This window comes from Gymnoscopelus braueri (genome assembly GCF_963280865.1).
Source record: "Gymnoscopelus braueri genome assembly, chromosome: 1".
NCBI classification, from domain to species: Eukaryota; Metazoa; Chordata; class Actinopteri; order Myctophiformes; family Myctophidae; genus Gymnoscopelus; species Gymnoscopelus braueri.
This window is the reverse complement of record NC_137603.1, coordinates 50455574-50480299: the sequence shown is the minus strand read 5'-3', so window position 1 is coordinate 50480299 and position 24726 is coordinate 50455574. Positions and strand designations below refer to the sequence as shown.

Genomic DNA, 24726 nt, shown 5'->3' with positions numbered 1-24726 from the left:
CCACCCTGGACCTATGCAAGGGATATTGGCAAGTGCCTTTGGAGAAGGAATCAAGGGAGTACACTGCCTTCCGTGGCCCAAAGGGTCTCTATCATTACACTGTTATGCCGTTTGGACTCCACGGAGCCCCTGCCACATTTCAACGGTTGATGGATCGAGCTCTTCAGGGATGTCCACAGTTTTATGCTGCCTATCTTGATGACGTGGTGGTCTTTAGCACTTCTTGGGAAGACCATCTTTCTCACTTGCGCCAGGTCCTGCACCGGATCCATTCTGCTGGACTCACGCTTAACACCCAGAAGTGTGAGTGGGCCAAAAGGGAGGTTTGCTACCTCGGATACCATCTTGGAAATGGGAAAATACGTCCTCAGGTGGACAAGGTGAAGGCTATCAGAGACAGTCCTAGACCACGGACAAAGAAGCAGGTCCGGTCATTCTTAGGCCTTTCTGGGTGGTACAGAAGATTTGTGCCCCACTTCTCTACCATCACTGCTCCTCTTGTCGATCTGACTACCAAAATCTCCCCTAATCCAGTGAAATGGACAGAAAAGTGTGAAATTGCTTTCACAAATCTCAACACTATTTTGTGCTCTTCCCCTGTCTTACAAAGTCCTGACTTTAACCAAAGATTCCTTGTTCAAGTTGATGCCTCGGGTGTGGGCCTTGGAGCCGTCCTAGCACAAGGAAAGGAGGGCATGGAACAACCACTTCTCTATTTGAGCCGTAAATTGCAGCCCAGAGAAACTAGGTATTCGGCCATTGAAAAGGAATGCCTTGCCATCAAGTGGGCTTTGGACAGCCTTCGGTATTACCTTCTTGGGAAGACCTTTGATCTGGAAACTGACCACCGGGCATTGAGCTGGATCAACTCCATGAGGGATAAGAACTCCCGGGTCACAAGATGGTATTTGGCGCTACAGCCATATTGTTTCAATATTACACATAGAGCTGGAAAATCTAACCTGCTAGCTGATTATCTCTCTCGTCTCCCTGAGCTTGCAGTGGCTGGAGAGGAGGGAGGTAATGTGACAGTGTGACCACACACTGTCACTGTTTGGACATGGCCTGTCAATGGTGCACACTTGTAGGGTTATGGACAAACAGAAAAACCACCAAACAGCAGAGTTAATTCTTTATTTAAACCAATCATTCTCTCTCTCACCGTGGCTCTACTGGATCCTAAAAGAGTCAGGGTGGGGTTCAAATTGATTTATAGGTTTGTCAGGAGACACACCTGCAGCCACTCATTGGGACCAAATTGGACCAAACCATTTGGCCTTGGGAGCAGGAGTGTGTTGCCTGTGTCAAAGTAGGACACGGAATATTGCATTGAAGGCAAAAGCGGAGATCTACTAGTTTGGAAAAACCAGAGATCTACAAGTTGAAATTGAATTATGCATTGTGTTTCATGTCTGTTGATAGCATAAACGGAGAAGTGACTGTATCCAAAATCACCCTGAATTGTTTGGTTCACTCTGGTGGGAGGAGCCATGGGGCTACATAGGGGTGAGCTCCTCACTCCCTGTCAGTCTGCTTCTGTTGTCTGCTGGGAGAGGTGTTCAGCTTGAGGAGGTTTCGAGTCTCTAAGGAGGTCTGTTATTTTGTGAATGTGTTTATTGTTTATTTGTTATTTGCTATTATATATAATTATTATATAATTAATTAGATCATTTATTGTATTTTTATTATAATACTTGAATTGACTTACATTGGTTTTTGTTTGGATTATTTGAAGTTATATGATGAGTTATATGATGACTATTTCTTTATTTTCTATTTGCAGACGATTGGTCTCCTTTTGTTATTGCCATTTTCACTTGTACACATGACACTTTGGGGGAAATAAACCTTGTTAAAACTTGCCCATCTGCGTGCTTTGCCATCCTTTTGAACATGTCTGAAAGTACTTGAAGTACAAGGGTTACTTACTACCCTCACCCAGTCTGGGGTGTGACAGTGGTCATCACAGTGGTCATCACAGTGATGGAAGCTCACTTAAAAAAAAAATGTTTTTTTTTAAGTACATAGTCCTATTTATAGGTTATTAATGTCATCATGTGTCTCGCTAGCCAATCACAGTGCTGGATAGAGTCAGCCAATAGAGTCAGCCAAGCACAGTACAGCTAGGGGTGTACTAATGAGCCAATCACAGTACAGCAAATGTGTACTAATGAGGTGTCCCAACCCCACTTATAGGGGCGGCTACACCGCCCAAAAATAATAATAATAATGATAACAATAATAAGCTGGTTTCTGTCTCGACTCAGTCTCGCCCCTTCCCACATTGGGTCTTGACTCTGTCTCGCCACTCCTCAGACGTGGTCTTGACTTGGACTAGCTTTACGTGGACTTGACTATAACCCTAATATGAGTTTCTGAAAATGATGGTCCCAGAAATGTTATTTTATGATACAGTAAGTATGCTTCTAGGGCTTCTACTGGTTCTACTAATAGTCAGGGGATATTTAAAAAATCTTGGAATAAATTCCTTACCAAAAAAAATCTTCACCGATGTGTTTGTAAAGGTGTCTAGTAACACATCTCACAAAGACTGAAATGCAGTTTCCCTAGGAGAATTTATGACAGCTGCTGAAAGTTGGGGTACCCACCATTTCCCTGCATTTCCATGCAGGGGAAAAAAAATCTAATTTTAATTCTGTTTTAAGTAGCATGTGAGGGGTCAAACTAGGGTGTTTTTATGATTCTGAATCCATTGCAAGCATTTGTTTTGCACCAAAACCACTCCTTGGGCTAAAAACAGCCCAATCTCAATGGGCTTTTTACACAAAAAGTATACCTGGAAAAGGATGGCTATGGCCGTTTTTAGCCCAAGGAGTGGTTTTGGTGCAAAACAAATGCTTGCAATGGATTCAGAATCATAAAAACACCCTAGTTTGACCCCTCACATGCTACTTAAAACAGAATTAAAAAAAAAAAAAAATCCCCTGCATGGAAATGCAGGGAAATGGTGGGTACCCCAACTTTCAGCAGCTGTCAAAAATTCTCCTAGGGAAACTGCATTTCAGTCTTCAGTGAGATGTGTTACTAGACACCTTTACAAACACATTGGTGAAGATTTTTTTTGGTAAGGAATTTATTCCAAGATTGTAAATGTTTCTGCTAATATCCCCTGACTATAAGTGAAGACCTGCCCTTGCTGCCCTTCCACCCAATAGCATTCATTTCTGGTTGCTTTTCAGGACCGGAAAGTCCAAGATGCTGGATTTAAATTGGCTGAAATAGTGGCTTCAAAACGGGTCTGTAGAAACCAATGGGTGACTACAAAATAAAGACCCTTAATCCATTGTTATGTTTTTTTTTTTTTTTTTTTACAGACTATGGTCATATTACAGGAACCAGAGACATCAGCACCGAGAGAACCTCACAAATCACAGGAACCAGTGACACCAGATCCTCAGAGAGAGAGAGAGAGAGAGAGCGAGAGAGAGAGAGCGAGAGAGCGAGAGAGAGAGAGAGAGGATTATTCTCAGGGCTTTGAGCAGATTGTGAGCGTTAGCAACACTTTGAAGCCGATTGATCTTCTCAAAGGCTAGGAGATTTAACCCATGTCAATACCTACACACGTACATACACACACACACACACACGTACACATACACACACAGATGTGTTTTTGGTAGGATGTTAACTATGTGTGTATTTGTGTGTCGAGGATTACATCTTGGTCAGCGTGATTGACTGATTGGAAGATGCCAAGATTACGGCAAATCTGTGTGTGTGTGTGTGTGTGTGTGTGTGTGTGTGTGTGTGTGTGTGTGTGTGTGTGTGTGTGTGTGTGTGTGTGTGTGTGTGTGTGTGTGTGTGTGTGTGTGTGTGTGTGTGTGTGTGTGTGTGTGTGTGTGTGTGTGTGTGTGTGTGTGTGTTTGACAGCCAGAGAGCTGGTGATTGATGTGTGAAGATGAAAGGATTACAGGTCTTCTGAAAATTCTTCCCTTCTGTTCCTGTCTCTCTCTCTCTCACGCACGCACGCACGCACGCACGCACGCACGCACGCACGCACGCACGCACGCACGCACACGCACGCACGCACGCACGCACGCACGACTGCAGAAGAGTGAACCTAATATGTCCTCAGTTTATCAGTGTGTACAGAGTCAAGCATTCTGTGTTCATGCCACACATGCACTCGGCTCACCCACTTATGGAGAATAATGGTGTAGGATGACTCATAATGACCATACAGTTATTAATTTGACACCCATATACAGTACGTACTGTATATGTGATGGTTCTATGATATACAGTAGAATATAATATATATATATATATATATATATATATATATATATATATATATATATATATATATATATATATATATATATATATATATATATATATATATATATATATATATATATATATATATATATATATATATATATATATATATGATGAGGCTCTGCTGTAGTTTTAATTTAGATACCGGTATATCATTAGTAGGGCTGTGAATCTTCTGCTATCTCAAGATTCGATTCGATTCCGATTATTGGGGTCACGATTCAGATTTTTTCAAAACAAACGATCGATCCTATGTGAACCTGGCAATGTGTTAGATACTCTTTCTGAACCTCATGTACCTGCTGGTCTATGCTATGTGTATATACTGTATGGAGAAATTTGAGGTTTTTGAGTTTGTCTTTAACACATTGATTGCCATGGGCGTAATATTACGTCATCTCAAACTCAACGCTTGGCTGCCAATGATGTAATATTACGTCATCTGGTGTTTTTCGCCAACCTATGAATGATCCACCCAGGCATGACGTCATCTAAAACATTTTCCATATTATCGGCTTTATAAAAATAGATTTATCTCACATTTCTTTTCCCAGATTGCGTTTTTGGTGAAAACGAGCTATATTCAACTGCCGATAACTACAGAACGGACGATCTTGGTTGCAATGGGGTTTTTTTTTCGTGGAAAGACGAGTCTCTCTTCTTTTTGTGTTATTTATGTGGATCGTCAAAAAGACTGAAACTGGTAAAACCGCTGACAGTGGCGGATTAATTAATTAATTAATTAATACCTGAATGTGTTAACTGTCTGATTCTATTTACATATTATTTTCTCCTTTGCCCCCACCTTCTTTTATCTTTTCCTCTTTCTGAAAGTACCACAAACGACAGAGCTTTGCACAAAACATGAATTTCGGCCACGCTTTGCACCTGTAGACTGTGATGTGACAATAACGTTGATTCGCATTCACAAACTGCCAGCCGAATGAGCATATCAGCAGTTAAAAACATGATGTTAATCTGGGATGGGCTAAATGGCCAATAGAAACAGCCTTGATAAAACAGCAAATTCTGTTGTGTAACGGCAGAACAAAAACGGAGGGATGAGGACGGATGGAAGGAGGATTAGAAGAGGAGGAAAAGAAAAAAGAGAAAAAAGTAATTAAAACCGTGCAGTGTGACCGATAGATGACTGAACCAACACAATGACCACAGTGTGTGTGTGTGTGTGTGTGTGTGTGTGTGTGTGTGTGTGTGTGTGTGTGTGTGTGTGTGTGTGTGTGTGTGTGTGTGTGTGTGTGTGCACACACACAAACACACACACACACGCACGTAAGTGTGGGGGCCAAAAATCCCCACAAGGATAGTACAACCAGATAAACTTGACCTTACAGGGACATTGACATCGGTCCCCTTCAGAAAAAGGGTCTGTAGAGCTAAGCTTACAATTAGTAAAAATACTCAGATTGTGGTCAGGGTTAGGATTAGACATGTAGGGCTTAGTATTAGGGGTTAGAGTCAAACATGGTCACCAAAACAAAAGGTAAAATTCCACTTCTGTTCCAACATTGCTTTTGACACACCCATGATATAAACATGTGTTACTCTCTAACAACAGATGCAGAGTGTGTGTGTGTGTGTGTGTGTGTGTGTGTGTGTGTGTGTGTGTGTGTGTGTGTGTGTGTGTGTGTGTGTGTGTGTGTGTGTGTGTGTGTGTGTGTGTGTGTGTGTGTGTGTGTGTGTGTGTGTGTGTGTGTGTGCGCGCGCGTGTGTGCGTGTGTGCAAAAAAGCAGTAAACTGAGCAGAGAAAGGAGGATAAAAAGAGATGAATGGACAGAGTGGACAGATGTTAGCCCATAATACAAGCAATATATAGAGAAATAGAGAGAGAGGATGGTCTTCATCATCCCCTCTGTCTAAAACCAATGAGGCTTCATCAAATGTGTCACAATCTGTAGCATTTATCTTCTTTAACCTTTTTCGACGTGACTTGTTGCGTTCCTCATTCAATCACACGACAGAGCCTCTCTTTCATCAATTCCAATAAGTTTGTCTTAATCGAGACGGATAACGAAAAGTACCGGTTCAATTCAAACGTCGACAAATGCAACTAGAAAGGTGCACCAGGAGGCATCATGCCATTATGCTGAGAGTGATGTATGACAGTGGTCTTCCAACAGCCCCTAGGGGGTCCTCAGAATTACTACAGGGGGCGGGGGGGTGCCAAATCTTCCCATTTGTCCCATTTGAAAAAACCTTAAAGACCTGAGGTCCTTGGGCTGCTGTCAGCGAGCACAAGAAATATGACGTTGATCAGCCAAGTGGTTTTCGAGAATAGCCGCGGACAGACAAGACAGACAGACAGACAGACAGACAGACAGACAGACAGAGGGCTGAATGGTGTCCTAGCAGAGATAAATGTGTATATAATAGGGCTTGTTATGCAGTCAAAGCAGTTTTATGTCACATTGCATCCATCATGTGCTGTTAGGTAGGAAGTGGGTTAGAGGACATTAAACCTTAGAGGATGTATTGTCCACACGTTTTCCTCTGCACCCCCACCTGACCATTTCTCTCCCTCTCTCTCTCTCTCTCCCTCTTTCTATCTCTCTCTCTCTCACCTTTTATTTCGCTGTTGTCGGGCAGAAACCTCTTATCTCCATATTCTAACTTTTTGTGTTTTTTTCCGCTAATTAACGCCCTACTTGATCATACTGCAGTGTCACACAAAAGCACCAAAAGTAGCAGATCCACAAGCTCGAAACGCGGCGCGAAGCAACGCGTTTTGAGCTTGTAGATCTGCTACTTTTTTGCTATTTTTGAATTTTAATCCTGAAAAGTAACAGCTTTGGACATATGAGGTTCCCACCCCACAGAGACCATTTATTTTGTGGTGTAAATTAAAACCCTAATTCATCATTCACGAGTGTCACACAAAAGTAGATTTAGCCAGCTCAGCTTGTTGGATCGTTTTCACTATTTAAAAAATGTATTTCAAATAATAATAACACAAACAAGAACGGTTTTGGACTGTACGCGGTTTCCACCCAGCAGTGTGGCGGTTCTGATAAGACAGACCCAGTGTGGTTGCTGCATTTCAATGAGGACCTCCCTCCCCTCACAGAATGTTAACCACTGGAGCTGTGGGCTGGTGCTGCTATAGGCCATGTGATGACACTACAGGTGTGTGTGTGTGTGTGTGTGTGTGTGTGTGTGTGTGTGTACTATAACACCAGAGGAGATGGGGAAGGCATATAAATTCACAACCATGCACGCACGCACGCACGGACATGCACGCGCACACGCACACGCACATGCACACGCACGCACAGAGCTTAGCTGCAGAGAGACAGTGTATGAGAGGGAGAATAAAGAATGTTTAGTGCGAGAGATAGAGAGAGGGGGTGCAGAGCTCAGGTGAGGTGTGTGTGTGTGTGTGTGTGTGTGTGTGTGTGTGTGTGTGTGTGTGTGTGTGTGTGTGTGTGTGTGTGTGTGTGTGTGTGTGTGTGTGTGTGTGTGTGTGTGTGTGTGTGTGTGTGTGTGTGTGTGTGTGTGTGTGTGTGTGTGTGTGTGTGTGTGTGTGTGTGTGTGTGTGTGTGTGTGAGAGAGGCATTGCATTGCTTAGCGGTTCATCTCACCTCGTTGACCCAGGTCTCAAAGTCGTTGGTTCCTTTGGTCGTCAGGAACAGATCTGTGGAGAGGAGCAGAGACGTTGTTAAGGTGACTAAATGGCCTCGATACCACAGTATTCAGAGTATAATCGGTACCTCGGTACCACAGTGTTCAGAGAGCACAGTGCCTCTGTACCACAGTGTTCATAGAGCACAGTGCCTTGGCATACCACAGTGTTCAGAGAGCATGGTACCACAGTGTTCAGAGAGCATGGTACCACAGTGTTCAGAGAGCATGGTACCACAGTGTTCAGAGAGCATGGTATCACAGTGTTCAGAGAGCATGGTACCACAGTGTTCAGAGAGCATGGTACCACAGTGTTCAGAGAGCATGGTATCACAGTGTTCAGAGAGCATGGTATCACAGTGTTCAGAGAGCATGGTATCACAGTGTTCAGAGAGCATGGTACCACAGTGTTCATATAGCATGGTACCACAGTGTTCAGATAGCATGGTACCACAGTGTTCAGATAGCATGGTACCACAGTGTTCAGAGAGCATGGTACCACAGTGTTCAGAGAGCATGGTACCACAGTGTTCAGATAGCATGGTACCACAGTGTTCAGATAGCATGGTACCACAGTGTTCATATAGCATGGTACCACAGTGTTCAGATAGCATGGTACCACAGTGTTCAGAGAGCATGGTACCACAGTGTTCAGAGAGCATGGTATCACAGTGTTCAGAGAGCATGGTACCACAGTGTTCAGAGATCATGGTACCACAGTGTTCATAGAGCATGGTACCACAGTGTTCAGATAGCATGGTACCACAGTGTTCAGAGAGCATGGTACCACAGTGTTCAGAGAGCATGGTACCACAGTGTTCAGAGAGCATGGTACCACAGTGTTCAGAGAGCATGGTACCACAGTGTTCAGAGAGCATGGTACCACAGTGTTCAGATAGCATTGTGCCACCGTGCTTTTAGATCAGCCATTGTCAACCTATGGGCCGAGATCCCCCATTTTCAACCTATCTTCCTCACTAATGCTCATGATAATATACAATTTGTGTCTACTCTGTGTGTCTCAGAGGAGGGGTGTGGACAGTTCAGAAACCTGCCTACCATTGACATCATCGATGGCTTGGGAATCCAAGCTAATAGAAACTGCAGGCTTTCTATTCCTGGAAAGTTAGAAACTGCAGGCTTTCTATTCCTGGAAAGTTAGCATGCTATAACGGAAGCTATTGTTCTCGCGTTAATGAAAAATAAAATAAAAAATAAAAACTTGAAAAAAATATGAACCTGCGTAATGATGATGTCACTGGTGGGCGGGTTTCTGAACTGTCCACAGCCCTTCTCTGAGACACAGAGTAAGTGTACAAAAATGGTACCATATTATCATGAGCATTAGTAAGAACCAATTATATGAAGATTGAAAATGGGTGAAAGTCGTCCTTTAAGATTTTAATGATAATCTAACACTCATAACAAAAAAGTTAAAAAAAATATATATAATTTTTATTTTTATTTTTTTTAAACATTGAACTTGAAAACAAATTACTTTTGATCCAAGCCAAAACACAAGAATCGATTGATTGATCATTACAATATAAATGCTCTGAAAATGCACCCTGATCCAGAAAAAAAAACACTGGTCTAGATAATGTCCCTGATATCCTACACTTGACAGCCTCATCATTCTGTTGAATGCCTAGACGGCAAGGAGGGCCCTGTCTGAGGATCTAAGGGAAATGCACAGGCGTATAAGGGGCATACAAGGGATATGGTCACGTTTCTTCTTGCATTCAAGTCCTTTCACATTTTACTTCTGTTCCAACAAGAATTACTGTTCATTTCCATCTCGACACAAACCTCTGACATGCAAGATATCTGAGGAGGAGACTTGGACAGGCTTCTGAAAACACTGACCTTGTCCCAGGCATGGGGTCTGCTGCCCATAGAGACGATGGATGTATGAGGGGATGCTGGACAGAAAAGCCAGTATGGAAAGAGTAGCAGATGGAGGATAGAGGCATCCTATGGCTCTGCAGCAGCAGGCTTTTCACTGACTCCTCCTAAAGGCTTAGTAATGAATTCTCTATGCAGTGGCCTTTCAGCTGCATCTTTAATGGTGTCTTGTCCGTGAGAGCACCTCCAGCACAGTGCTGACTCCACTAATGAAGTAAATGGATGTGAAATAAATATTAGTATTGATTAGCCTTGGGGGCTCTGCAAAGACTGTGCTGCATAGCAAATACAACAGTGCGTGACCGGTCGCAGGGACAGACGGATGGACAGACAGACAGACAGAGGAATGATAAAGGAATATGGTGTCATTGAAGGCACCGTGTTCACGTCTAGATAACTGAAATTGCTTCAGTTCCGCAAGGCTGCTGACTAGGGCTAAAAATAAACACATCAGTCACATACTCTCACATACATTGAAACTTATTAAACACCGTTCGATCAGAATATCCACGTCTGAGCCTGACATGCTTCACTGCACCTTGGCTTAGTCGTCGAGTAAATCTGAGCCGCAGCCTTTTGGGGCTTATTGCTGCCAGGCTGCATTCTCATGCTTCTTCTTGTGATTCTGTCTCTTCTTTATCCCCTCAATGTTAAATCTCAGTGGTCATTTAACTCTGAGTGTACAAGTGGAACCAAATGGACCCTTAAGGGTCCTTCTGAACACGTGCAATTCTCCCATGGATTCTAAGTCAAGAGTTAAACGGACACCAAGGATTTCACCGTGTTCATGCCCGAGAAGGAATTCAGACATGTCCCTGCTGTTCCTATCCCATTCTCTGCAGTTTTTTTTTTTTAATATTAATTTCTATATGAACAATAGCTAACCATGAACAATTAATAATTATATGGAAGTAAAGGATCATTCTTTCACTTCTCATCTTCAGGAGGGAAGCAGTTTGGTAAATTAAACCAATCAGGCGTCTTAGACAGAATCCATATCATGTGATTGGCTGAGTAGGAGTGGTGGTGTGATGGGCTGAATGGAGAGTGGTGAAAATTTAAATTTGTGATTTACGATACTATCGCGGGAATCAAAATATGCTTAAAACTCTTAAAATGCTTCTTACTGTATGTTAACCACTTCTACACCAGCATCCATATTCTGGGGGGGAACATGAGTCAAAAGATCTACAAGCTCACAACGCGTCACCACGAGACACGTTATAAGCTTGTAGATCTGCTATTTTTGGTGAAGAAATTTGGTGTAGAATGCAATCCAAGTACGGAGCCAACTCAGGTCCAGTGTATGATTATTGTGAGCGTTTTTTACCTCGATAATTAAACGATAATAAAAAAATCGTCCCATCTCCAGTGAGTGGAGAGACGGAAGCCACACCCACGCTCCCTCCACCCACACAACTTGGGATCCGAAACCGGAGGAACCGGATCGTAACATTGAGGAACCGGAATCAGTTCCATCACATTTGGAACCGTTTCCAGAACCGGTTATACAATTACAATACCAGTGGTTCTCAAAGTTTTTAATTTCAAGGATCACCATAACTCTGATAGTGTATATAAACCCTTACGGGTCCATTTGGTTCCATTTGTACACTCTCAGAGTTACAGACCTGTAACGGTCCATAACTAACCCAGAGGGTCACTCTGAGAACCGCTACCATAACATGCAGGCAATACTGTATGTATGATTTAATTTGTTTTAATCAAAAATCATAATGAAGGAAGGCTAACATTAAATAGAATAATAATAATTAAAAACAATATCCTTAAGGAACCGGCATTGTAAAATTTCTAAAGGATCCAACCCTTACCCACGGCCCTCCTACCTCTCCAATCATCTCCACTGCTTTACTCCTCACCCTGGATGTCTGCTCATTTTCCTTTTCTCAGAAGATGAAAAGCTCCCCATGTGTCCCCCCTGAAGGTCCCTTACTGTCCTCTTCTTATTCTCCACGCTTCTCATTTCCTCCTCTCATCTCCTGTCTCCTTCAAGCCTTCTCTTAATGTATCCTCGCAGCACTCTTCTAGCGTCCCCTTTTAGCCACTGAAGACCTACGGTATATTCTATACCTCCGTCATACGACGGTACCAGGTGAAAACAGCCACATTTGAGCTTGTAGGGCAGCCTTTTCCTATATATATATATATAAAATATATATATGATGGATAGATGGATAGAGAGAGACTACTAGTCAATACCTGTATTTCCACCCACTGTCTATCTGAGCTATGGGACCGCGTCGTCAGATCCCATAGCCTGTGGGGATTGCGGACCTCAATTACAGATCCTATAGCCTGCGGGGACAGTGACCACAACTACAGACAGAAAATGCTAATAAAACAGCTTACATTTGGGGAAAAGTGAAGGGAATCGGCTTCTTTGCTCTCTGCATATGCCAATGCCCAAGTGCAATTTCGGACGAATGGTCAACCCGCTGAAGACAAATCAATATACATCTTTTGTTGCTAATTTCATAGTAGGATAATGACATGCCCAAAAATAGGGCTGCCAGGTTGAAAGTGGTTCAGACAGCAGAGAGGCACAGTTTCTGCAGAGACAAACTGCATGCAAGCCTGCATCAGTTTTGCCAGATTTTGTGAGAGAAACACGCAAACAGGTCTACGAAAACAAGCCCAAATGAAACGATTACTGTAGGTCACATGATCACACACACAGGGGTCCCCAGCAAAATTACTTTAATATAAATTAGAATTAAAATCAGTTGAATCACTTTAACCCTAAATCGCCTATTTGAAAATAGCCGATGTGACGCATTGTGACCTTGTAGATCTGCCATTTTCAAAGAATCTTGAAAAAGGTGAAATATTTATCTTTTAAACATTTTAACTACACAAATCTTGTATAGGAGAGTATTAGTATTTTCAATTCAATTCAATTCAATTTTATTAAAGTGTCAAATCACAACAAGTTGTCCCAAGACACTTTACATAGTAGAGAAGAGACCCGACAATCCCACCCTGAGCAAGCAATTTTCAGATGGGGGTCCGGGGACAAATACATTAATTTGGGTCAATCAAGCCCAAAATAAGCAACAGCACTTTAGAAACAAGCCCCCAAAAAAACACAACCACCAATATTTACAGTACAAGTGACTTTCTGAAAAAAAAGACTTGGCAACACTGCAGGCAACCCTGCACTGTTTACAGCGATAACTAGAGGCAAAAACAATGCAGTTCATCGTGATTCACATTATTATCACCTATTATCTGTGTTCTCCTCCCTAGCCAGGGACTAATATAAAGTGTTTCTATACTCTAGTCTCATAAAGAGCTGCATGCAGGCTACATAAACTTAACCACCGCTGTCATCATTCAGTTTAACACACTTTTACTGCCCTGCAGAACCTTAATGGCCCACCACACACCTTTTAGGAAGCCATTCAGGCTAAAAGTGGTGTACTGTGCAGTATTAATTTAACTCTGAGCGTTTACAAATGTAAATTGTGTCCATGATAAGAGATTTACAAACCGTCACTGTCGGGTGGAAACCTCGCCTCGCGTTGCGAGGCGTTGTGAGCTTGCAGATCGGCTATTTTTACTATATTAATCTGTGGAACCGAGTAAAACTGAATGCAATGCCTCAACTTCTACAATTCCAAGTGCTTGTCAGGGTGGGGGGGGGGGTCCCCAGTTCAAATATGATTATTTATGGGGGTCACGGCCTGAAAAGGTTGAGAACCACTGGAATAGACCATGAGCACATCAGAGTTCAACATGTGGATATGAGTGCTGCTGTATTAGAGGGGTGACAATGAGTTTGCACCGGTGACATCAAGCACAGATTACATGAGAAGGCTTACAGTATGTTAACCCTGTTAGTCATGTCTGACTGGAGCTGACCAGCTAATCTGAACCATCCACAGCAGCTACTGAGCTGTTGAGAGAGAGAGAGAGAGTTCCGACAATTTCACAGACTTCCGTTGTAAATGAATAATATTCATGTAATGTTTAATCATTTATTGCCTAAACCAACATCTGAAGAAGAATGCTGAAGTAGCGCTTGCCATCGGGTGACCAATAGCTCTGGTGGTGGAAGCGCCAGAAATATGTTTACCATCAGCTAAAATGTTAAAATGTCACCTCATTTTCCTCACCTTTTGACCAAACTCTAATCAGATGTTTTAGAGAGCAGTTCAGAGATCAGAATACGCTTGAACTAAAACACTAATACAGTGCCATCTTGAAAACACAGACACAGACAGCGTAAATCTCATCCTACATGCTGCCATCTTTAACTTGTCTAGCCTTAACACTAAGGTTATTAGTAATGTGCTGTGTCAAAGCATAACTGAATCAGACTGGATGAGCAGAAGATAAAGAGAGAGAAATAGATATATACAGAGAGAGACACAGACAGGCGACACAAAACAAGATATTAAACATAGATCTACAGAGAGAACGTGTTATCAACTCTGACTGTGTAGCTCTAAATGACTACATTTGAATTGTAATAGTCGACTCAAACTCAAAGACTTGTCAAAGACTGAACCTGCCAAACTAATCACTTCAAGGCATATGTGAATGTAATGCATTCATCTCATATTGATGAGATGATTTCTTCACCTGCCTCTCTTCACAAATCATGCGCATGTGCACGCACACGCACACATTAGCGTAGATTTGTCTGATTAGTTCACTCTCCCCACATTGACAGTCAACACTTCAAAAGGCTCCCGCATCAACAGGCATAAGGGAGAGCAAACCAGGTGTGCACCGCATGCACCTCCTTCTCCCCCGGGCACCAAACACTTCTAAAGCATCTGTATCTGTGCGAATGTGAACAGTAGGTCTGATCTACCAGATCCACTCAAATCAGTTTTCCACGATCTGTGCGCATGTGTGTAGAGTGTGTGTGTAGAAGGTCTGATCTTCACGATCTTCTCGATTGATGCTAGCGACTTCCGATTGATGCTATAGCGGCTGACCAAGATATGACTACCAGACATATATTGGTCATTCTTTCTCATGTTTTCTTTACTTAGGCTTGTTTTTGTAGTCCACAATGTTAAGAATAATAATTTAGATAGAATGTTATTTAACCCATTAAAACCGGGAAGCGTGTCATTTTATACTTTGGCTATAAAAGTATGAAAAATAGCAGATATTCAAGCTCATAGCAGATAGCACGGCACAAAATGACGAGCTATGCGCAGATGAGATCAACGCTGGAGCAACACAGACATTTACACAGACAATAGCCTTTATTTTCGGTCTTTCGACCTTCCTCAGAGTCATCTGAGGAAAACATGACTCTGAGGAAGGTCGAAAAACGTCAGTCACTCTGTATACTTGCACCTAAATAATAAAAGGCTTAAAATGTCTGTGTTGCTCCAGCGTTGATCTCTTCTGCATCTGTTGTCCCTGCGACACACCGGACTGGCCGTTTAAGGCTGAGGCGCACCGGTAGAATCCCTTTGTTGACACGCTATGAGCTGGTATATCTGCTACTGTATATATATATCTGCTATATATCAAATCTATATATTCAAATCTTTCAATATATAAATGTTTTAAAGTGAACATTTTTATATTATATTTTGAGATGGGGGGGGGGGGGGTCGACGGCCAAATACATATACATTTTGGGGGGTCATGAAAAAGTTTGAGCACTCATATAGCAACCTAAGTTTTTTCAGAAAACTGTTGAGTCAAATGAGATGGATAGTAAGTAGAGTGGTACATAACTTAACTGCTGGGGATGGATGGTACAGCTGGTTGTCCATCCAACCAGGACCTGGTGTCTGTCTAGCTGTCTAATAAGCATATCAATCGACACAGTCCTCTGCGATTTTGTGCATTTATGGTACGATGCAGTCTTAATAATTTAAACATTTTGAAAGATTATATTATTTTGGTGAATTACTTTACTTTTCCGCACGTTGACAAAGCACACTTTCAAAATAGTAATATGTTTAATATCTCTGCATTACATGTTCTATTATTCTTAACATATAGCTACTGTACCGGCCTAATTCATTGGTAAACTCTATATATATACTGGCAACATATTGTACTGGGCAGCTAGGTTCAATGTGAGAAGAAAACAAGGAAGAGAAGAGAAGAGAAGAGAAGAGAAGAGAAGAGAAGAGAAGAGAAGAGAAATATTTCCAGGCATAAATAGCACTATAATGACTTGTATGTCATGTTGTGAAGCATGGGCCGTGTGCTAGTAGCAGCACAACAGCGCTAAATGTCACGTCATTCAGTTAGAAATGTAATTGTATAGGAGTGGCTGTAATGCTGAAGATGTCGCAGATGAAAATAGATTACAGGAAGAATAAAACATGTTTTATTTCACTAACACCCCTGTGTTTGAAAATGTGGCATCTCACCAGACTGGGGTGTCAAGAGATACACAGCTAAGCTAAGTTATGTTTGTATCACTATACTTGTGAGGACCTCAACATTTTAGGACGGCAATAATAGCAGATCTATCTTTGCTTCTGGGGGTCCCTGGAACTAAATATTTTGAGATGGGGGTCCACGGCCAAATACATATCATTTTGGGGGTCCTAGACATGAAAAAGTTTGAGAACCACTGCAATATGCAATGTACAATGTACACCATAGACTGAAGAGGCTGGCATGTCAACGTAAGTAGCACAGCGAGCGCAGACGCCTGCATTCTGTAGACACTCCCCCGAGGTCCCTGTTGAAATGAATAGTTATAGCCAGAGGGTGGTGTCTGCGGACGGCCCAGCACCCTCTCCCTCCAGGATATTATATCCAAGTCTGAGCACATTATCAAGGACACTCCCCAGTCACCCCAGACTATATATAACGTGTTCCCACTGCCGCCGTTAGGCAGGTTCGGCAAGTAATACCTGAACGTACTGTATGTATCACAATCCACACGATCAGACTATGAAAGAAACCCCATGTGGTCTCCAGCTGCTTAACCGCCAGGCTGTTGAATAGCGCTAAGCCCTGTCATACAGGCATACAGACATAGGCTGTCATACAGGCAACATCACTTTACTGTATGTACTGTATATCAGTGGTTCTCAAAGTGGGGTCCAGGGGACCCCTAAGGGTCCTTGGTTGGTTCCAGGGGGGTCCCCAAGCATAATGTGTTAATATATCATCACCATCACTTTAACCACTTTATCCATTTAGATTCAGATCTACAAGCTCACAGTGTGTCACTTTGTGACGCGCTGCAAGCTTGTACATCTGCTATTTTTGAATTTCTTTGGAAAAAATCTCCATTTTAGGGGAAAATCTCAACATTTTGGGAAAAAATCTTCTGGGGGTCCCTGGCACACACCATTTTAAGATAGGCGTCCACGGCCTGTACAGGTACAGTACATGAGTTTAAATCTTAGCAGTAGTTACAGTGCACCTAGCCCCTACGGAACCTCTCCCTCCGCTAAGTAGCTCCGAGATGAGGTCCCTCGTCGGTTCCTGCCGTTTGCGGTCGACATTGTCGCACATTTTCCACTTTACATGTTTCTTACCCCTTTCTGCACATCGTATCCAAAAAGCAAAGCATTTGCGCCACTCTCTCAGATGTTTTAAGTTCTAGCGGAACATAACAGCTTCCAACGAGTTGAAGAAAGTATTTAATTTGCCTCGGTTTCATCCGGTTCCATAATATTTTGCATTAGAAGATGCAATTCAACATTTGACCAGTAGGGTAATCAGTAATGTTATCTCTACGGGCGCAACTCTTGCGCAATGTCTTAAAAACATGTAACCGGATGAAAACTGAGGCAAATTAAATACTTTCTTCAACTCGTTGGAAGCTGTTATGTTCCGCTAGAACTTAAAACATCTGAGAGAGTGGCGCAAATGCTTTGCTTTTTGGATACGATGTGCAGAAAGGGGTAAGAAACATGTAAAGTGGAAAATGTGCGACAATGTCGACCGCAAACGGCAGGAACCGACGAGGGACCTCATCTCGGAGCTACTTAGCGGAGGGAGAGGTTCCGTAGGGGCTACAGTGCACCTGACTTATGTATACACTCAACGCTTGATATCTGCTGCTGGTGTTGTGAAGTTGTGACCGTGATATTCTACAGGGTTTATGCACATTTTGACCTATGGATGTCCAAGATTTTCCTCTTCAAGAACTTAATGACATTTCTCAAGTCTCCCTGCATACATAAAAAAAGTGATGGAAATGCGGCACAGAAAAAGAACCATCCAGCCATACCTTGAAGGTTTGGAGCATCCAGAGATTTGGACTGTTGATTCTTATTTCAGACAGCAAATTACTCTTTTTTCACATGATATCATGATATATCAACTTTAACCTCTGCACCATCTTCTAGTCTCACATGCATATCCCTCTGAGTAAAAAAGTGCTTCAGGCTATAAGAAAAAACAAAAAAAGGAAGGAGCAAAGTTATGGTTGCTGTCGGGTAGAAACCTTGTATCTGCACTATCTCAACTATCTCAACTTTTCTATATTTATTTAGTAAATGATCACCCTACTTCATCATACAAGAGTGTCACACAAGATAGGTGAAAATAGCCGATCTACAAGATCACAACGTGTCGGCTATTTTCACTATTTATAAAAAAAAAAACATATATATTTTTTTTATAGGAATGGTTTTGGACATACAAGATGTCCACCCGACAGCAAAGATATCTTCATTTTGTCTTTGCCACGTGTAGCAATCCGGCGATCATTGAACATCACAGGGAAAAGGCGGCTTGTGGCTTCATGTGAACTGAAGGGGTAGTGTGAATTAACAAGCTTCATGGCCAACAGTACCTCTGCCATCAGAGCTTCAGTTCTAGTTACAGTGCAACATACACCACAGTAAAAAGTACAATAATTGCCTCTGAGATGTAGAGAAGTAGAAGTATTAAGTATTGAACATACATATATAAATGTATAAATATAAGGTAAACATACTCGTAAATATACTTTCCACCACTGGAGCAGTGGTTGGGATGTGGGGTGGCTTGAGGCCAGTTCACGCTACACGACACAAAGTGGCTTATAGTAGAGTCACACAAACAGCCTCTGTCAAAGAGCAGCCCGCTGCCCTTCACAGCAACCATGTCATTTCACGGCAACGTGTACACATCTCTCCAGTGCAGCTCCGGGACCTGAGTCAATTCTGTTTCCCTTGTATCCGTTCAAGAAGAAAATTAAAATGTCCTCCCCCCCTTCTTTATCACGGGACTTTCCTTCCCTTTTTTTTGTGTTGCAGTTTTCACTGTATCCTGTTGGGAATTTCAAATTAAGAATGCAGAGGGGACCAGAGAACGATTTGCACTTGTAAATATTAGCAGGAGGGCTTCCTAATTAAAACAAAAAAAAAACGTAAAAGTCAAATGAGCTAATCCGAGTTGTTTCTCTCAGCTCCCTGAAGATACTCCTGGGAGATGAGAGAGCAGAGGAAGAAGGGATTGGAGAAGAGATGAGACGAGAAGGGAGGAGACTCTGTGCGCAGGGAGATGCGAGGGGCCTTTAGTTATTCATAGCCTCTCCATCAGATTTGTTAAGGGGATTGGAAGCTGACTGTTTGACTCAGGCCGTATTATGTCTCCCTATTCCATTATGTTGATCCGCGGTGTGTGAGGATAAAGAGCTGGCTCACTATTAGCTCTCTGTATAAACAGATAGAGAGACGGTGGAGGCATACTTAGGCCTGGTGGAAGGTGGAAGGAGATTATAGGAGTGGCGGGTGGTAGTCCAGATTGTCTTTGTTGTTCAGTCCCTGTCTGTCTGTCTGTCTGTCTGTCAGACAGACACAATGCAGCAGGTTCATTCCAGTGGATAAAAAATACGGAGATGTGATTCACGACAGACGGATTCCGTAAGCTGCAGAAATCCCTCCCCTGCTGCTCTGTGGCGTGCATGCCATACCATACATGCACCATGCTGCTCTGTGGCCTGCACGCCATACCATACCAAACATGCACCATGCTGCTCTGTGGCGTGCACGCCATACCAAACTTGAACTACTGCTCTGTGTCATTATTCAGCGCTTCACTAATCACCTGACCACTCAAAGAGTTCTTTCATGGGCAGGACTGTGATCCCACCGGGGACCCTGAGGGATGGTCAATCTTCCAGGTGTTTATTATAAATAGTAATAGCAAAATATAGCTGTAAAAATAGGGCAATATCAACAATCTGTACAGCAGTAATAAAACATGAATCATAAAAGCCAAATAGCCATACAAACAGACTATATCAACACTCATGTACATCATGTGACATGTACAGTAAGTATACATAGCTATGAATGTATAATAGTAGCAATAAATAGAGACCAAAGTGACTGCAATGGTGACACAATAGTTAACAGTGTAAAGTGCAGTGTAATACTGAACAATAGCAGTAAACACACATTGCATTTGAGAAAAACCACCACCAACAAAACAAATCACTCAATAGAACCAGCAGAAGTCCAAGAAGCATACCCTACTTTATCATCAATTTAAATGGGACCATAATTTACAAAAATATATGTAATTTAAAGAAGACTTTAAACTAGCGACTGAAAGCATAAAGCATTTATGAAAATGTTTATTACGGTAAAAGAAATCAAGTGTAAAAGTTCGGCCAAATACCAATTCACTTGAATGCAATGTTAATGCTTCTGCAAGCAGCAGTAGGGGAAATAGTGACACCATCTACGCCATTAATGAGACCTGCGGCGTTTTAATGAATTCTTTATTGGCTTCATGTCCAGAACGGAATGTTTGCCGCCTGGTTACAGTCTGTATGACTTCTGTGAGGTCAGAAGTCACATGTACTGGGGATAGAACGTGTCTCTGAGCCAGTGAGCTGGTTACATCCACACACCTGGTGCTCCAGTACTGAACTACAGCTAATTGGTTGAAAAGCAAAGAATGTGAACTGACAGAGAGAGAGAGAAAGAGATGTAGTTAATTACTGGCTGTTAACATCTCACTTCTACAACCTCCACAACACACCATGCTAACGCTAACACACACACACACACACACAAAACACAAACATGGAGATACACACGTGACGTGAGTGTGTATCTCGCACATCGCGCACACACGCACTCACGCACACATGCACTCACACACACACACACACACACGCACACAGACATGCACGCTGTTCATTTACCAACAGCCTTTTGGTGCACGCTTCATTGGTGAAATGTGAACGGCTCTGCAAGCTTCCAATTAGCACATTATTAAAACTGCTGCCATTCCATAACACTGTATAATCCTTACTGTTCATTTATGCAGTTTTAACTCAGAGAAAAAGCAGACCCAATGCCTCTCTGCTTGGCCCTGAGCATCAAGGGTTGGATTGGGGGTTAGCCCCTGCGACATTCTAGCGTCACGTCCAGGGGGGCGTACTTGAAGCTACATCATGTGACATTGTGACATACTAGTGTCACGTCTAGGGGGTGTACTTGTACATCATGTCCAGGGGGTGTACTTGTAGGCTACATCATGCGACATTGTGACATACTAGTGTCACGTCCAGGGGATGTACATCCAGCAGCCTCACTCTACAGAAACAGGAGACAGCCTCCTGCCAAAACCATATGCACACTCAAAACCCACTTTTCATTAGCATTAGCTCTGCGAGCAGCTAATCTCCGGCACCGTTGGCCCGATTGCAGGGAAACTGTGCACGCACACTCCCTGGGCGCCGGAGCAGAACCGTTGCCCCATATTTTTCAGATTGGCCTGTTATAGCGCCACCAGGAGGTGGACTTTTGTAAAACAACATTTTGGATATTACTCCTTCAGATTTTGTCCGAAAATCACGCAAATCGATACACAGTATCACAGTCATGTGATCAAGACGGGTCTGTCCGATTTTTCATATTCCATCCTGATTGGCTAAGATTCACATTGGCCTGTTATAGCGCGACCTGCAGGTATTTTTTTGCGAAACACATTTTTATAACAAAATGCCTCAATGAAAGGTCACATTATTATAGTGCCACCAGGAGGCCACAATAACCTACCTGACCTGGCCGAGACCTGTGCTCCGAGGAGCACTTTTTACAGTTATTATTGTTCCCTGTGAAAATGGTTGAACAACAAATTTAACTCTAACCATAATTGTTATGAGACTTGAACCTGCACACAATAATATTCACATTTGGGGAATCAAACCCGCGCTGCACCACCGGTGGCACGTGGCACCCACGAAGCTTCTTGTACAACACATGGGACTCCACCACTAACCACTGACAGTTATGGGATTTGAACCTGCACATGATATTAAATCGACTCTTGTGAGGAAACACTATATTAGTTATGGGACTGTAGCCACAGCACCAGGGGACATTACCTTCACAAAATTATTCATTCAATAAATGGGACTACTAACCCTCAAAAATTTTAAATCAAACAACGAGACTTTACTCCCTCAACAGTACAGGAGTAAAATAGAGAAGTCACAAATTACAAATGCATAGCGAATGATAAAGGATGCACAAGTTAAAGTGCAGAATGTACACATTCAAACATATCCAGCACATAATTATATTCTATTGTTAGTTTGACCACTCGAAATACTCTTTAATCTTAAAATAATGAATAAGTGAAATCAGTGTCGGCTATTTTCAGTGTGCACCATGCTTCCAAATGACTGAAATACTGTAAGACATGCGACTGACAACTTTAATCCATGCATTTAATAACTTTGTCTTATAGGTAATAAGAAAATAAAATAGCAGCAACAGAGACTTAAAACAGAGCTGGCAGTTTGCAAAGGGCTGCTCCATTAGCGTCTAATACCCCCCCACACACACACACACACACACACACACACACACACATCAGGAGAAATAAGTGTAGAGTGGAGCAGAAAGCTAGAACCAGCTCCTGTGAATTGGATATGGCACGCGTGTGTGTGTGTGTGTTGGTCATTGTCATTGGGGGGAGGTCAGGGAGGAGCATTCACCTCGCTCATCAATGCTATGCCTCTAACCATTAGAGGGGAAGAGAGAGAGAGAGAGATAAATGACAGAGAGAGAGAGATAAATGACACAGACACAGAGAGAGAGAGAGAGAGAGAGAGAGAGAGAGAGAGAGAGAGATGATGACACAGACAGAGAGAGAGAGATAAATGACACAGACACAAGAGTGAGTGAGTGAGTGAGTGAGTGAGTGAGTGAGGGATGGAGATGAAGATAGAGGGGGACAACGCGTTGTGAGCTTGTATATCAGTTATTTTGTGTTACTTTTGAGTGACACTGTAGTATAGGGCATTCACAAATAGTGATTTTTAGCATTCGACTTATTCGACCTATAAGTATTCGAATATTCGATTAATCGACTAGATTATTAAAAAAAATACAAAATTAAAAGAAAAAAAATTAAAAAAAATTAAAGAAAAAAACATTTATTTTCTTTTTTTTGCCAATGGCATTGACGACTCGACTCAAGGAATGCGAGTTGGCGTCAGGCTCCTCGCCCGACGCGTCGACTTTTAGGGGACAGCCCTAGGCACAACCTCACATGATTTTGACAACAATCAACCATTAATGGATTAGGAAAACTACCAACACCAGCTCTTTTCTGCTGTAGAAAAGCCACTGAAAAAAAATATTGAATATTCTGTTAATGCCCTACAAAGTAGATCATTAATGTACGGGGGAAAATATAATAATATAATGAGATATAAGGTTTCTGCCGGACACCAGCGATACACACACACACACACACACACACACACACACACACACACACACACCCCCCCCCGCAGGGTCACGAGGGAGGTGGATTCTGATCTCACTGCCCTTCTCACTTCTCAGTAGCGTTCGTATTCACCTTTGTGCAAAATATAATAATATAATGAGATATAAGGTTTCTGCCGGACACCAGCGATACACGCCGATCCAATGTGTCTTTGATAGGCCAATATCGGCCCAAGAAATCAGTCAACCCATCTACCTAGAGACAAGACAGAAAGAGAGAGAGTGTGGAGAGAAACACTGATATTAAACAGATAGAAAGAGAAGAGCTTCTAATGAGCAGGTTATCACACACACACACACACACACACACACACACACACACACACACACACACACCCCCCCCCCCCCCCCCCCCCCCCGCAGGGTCACGAGGGAGGTGGATTCTGATCTCACTGCCCTTCTCACTTCTCAGTAGCGTTCGTATTCACCTTTGTGCATGTGTGTGTGTGTGTGTGTGTGTGTAATCTGCGTATCTGTTTTTACAAGCAGGTTTCTGTGCATGAGGGTGGTCTGAACGAGGCTGACAGTAATGAGACACAACGAGCCTGTCCAAATAGGAATGTGTGAGCATGCACGTGCACCCGCTTAGCATGGGATGCACGACACGTGCACCAGCTTAGCATGGGGTGTACATGCCGAGCGCCACACATGTATGAGTGTGTGTGTGTGTGTGTGTGTGTGTGTGTGTGTGTGTGTGTGTGTGTGTGTGTGTGTGTGTGTGTGTGTGTGTGTGTGTGTGTGTGTGTGTGTGTGTGTGTGTGTGTGTGTGTGTGTGCGTGTGCGTGCATGTGTGTGCGTTCTGTTTCAAAAAGCACTGACCGGTTTCCCTCTGTGTGTAACCCTCCACCTGGTCCACGTTTCAGTGTGCTTGTGTGTGTGTGTGTGTGTGTGTGTGTGTGTGTGTGTGTGTGTGTGTGTGTGTACTTGTATTACCAAAAAATATACAAGCTCACAACACGTCACATTGTGACATGTGAGCTTGTAGATCGGCAACTTTTTGGGGCTATTTTCAATGCTGATGTCCTCGTAAGTATAGTAATACAAACCTCTGTGTGTGTGGGTGTGTGGGTGTGTGTTTGCGTGTGTTTGCGTGTGTGTGTGTGTGTGTGTGTGTGTGTGTGTGCATGCTAGGGGGGCTTTGACATTCTCAGTGAAATGTCAGGGTAGTCTTCAG

General features: G+C 42.7%; 1 protein-coding gene across 1 annotated transcript in view; it reads right to left on the bottom strand.

Moving 5' to 3' along the window:
* Positions 1–24726, bottom strand: part of itfg1 (integrin alpha FG-GAP repeat containing 1) — a 200028-nt gene that overhangs the window by 148713 nt on the left and 26589 nt on the right. The window contains exon 7 of the mRNA XM_080439008.1: positions 7899–7951. Within this exon, the coding sequence (XP_080295134.1) occupies positions 7899–7951 (53 nt within the window). The remainder of the gene's footprint in view (positions 1–7898; positions 7952–24726) is intronic.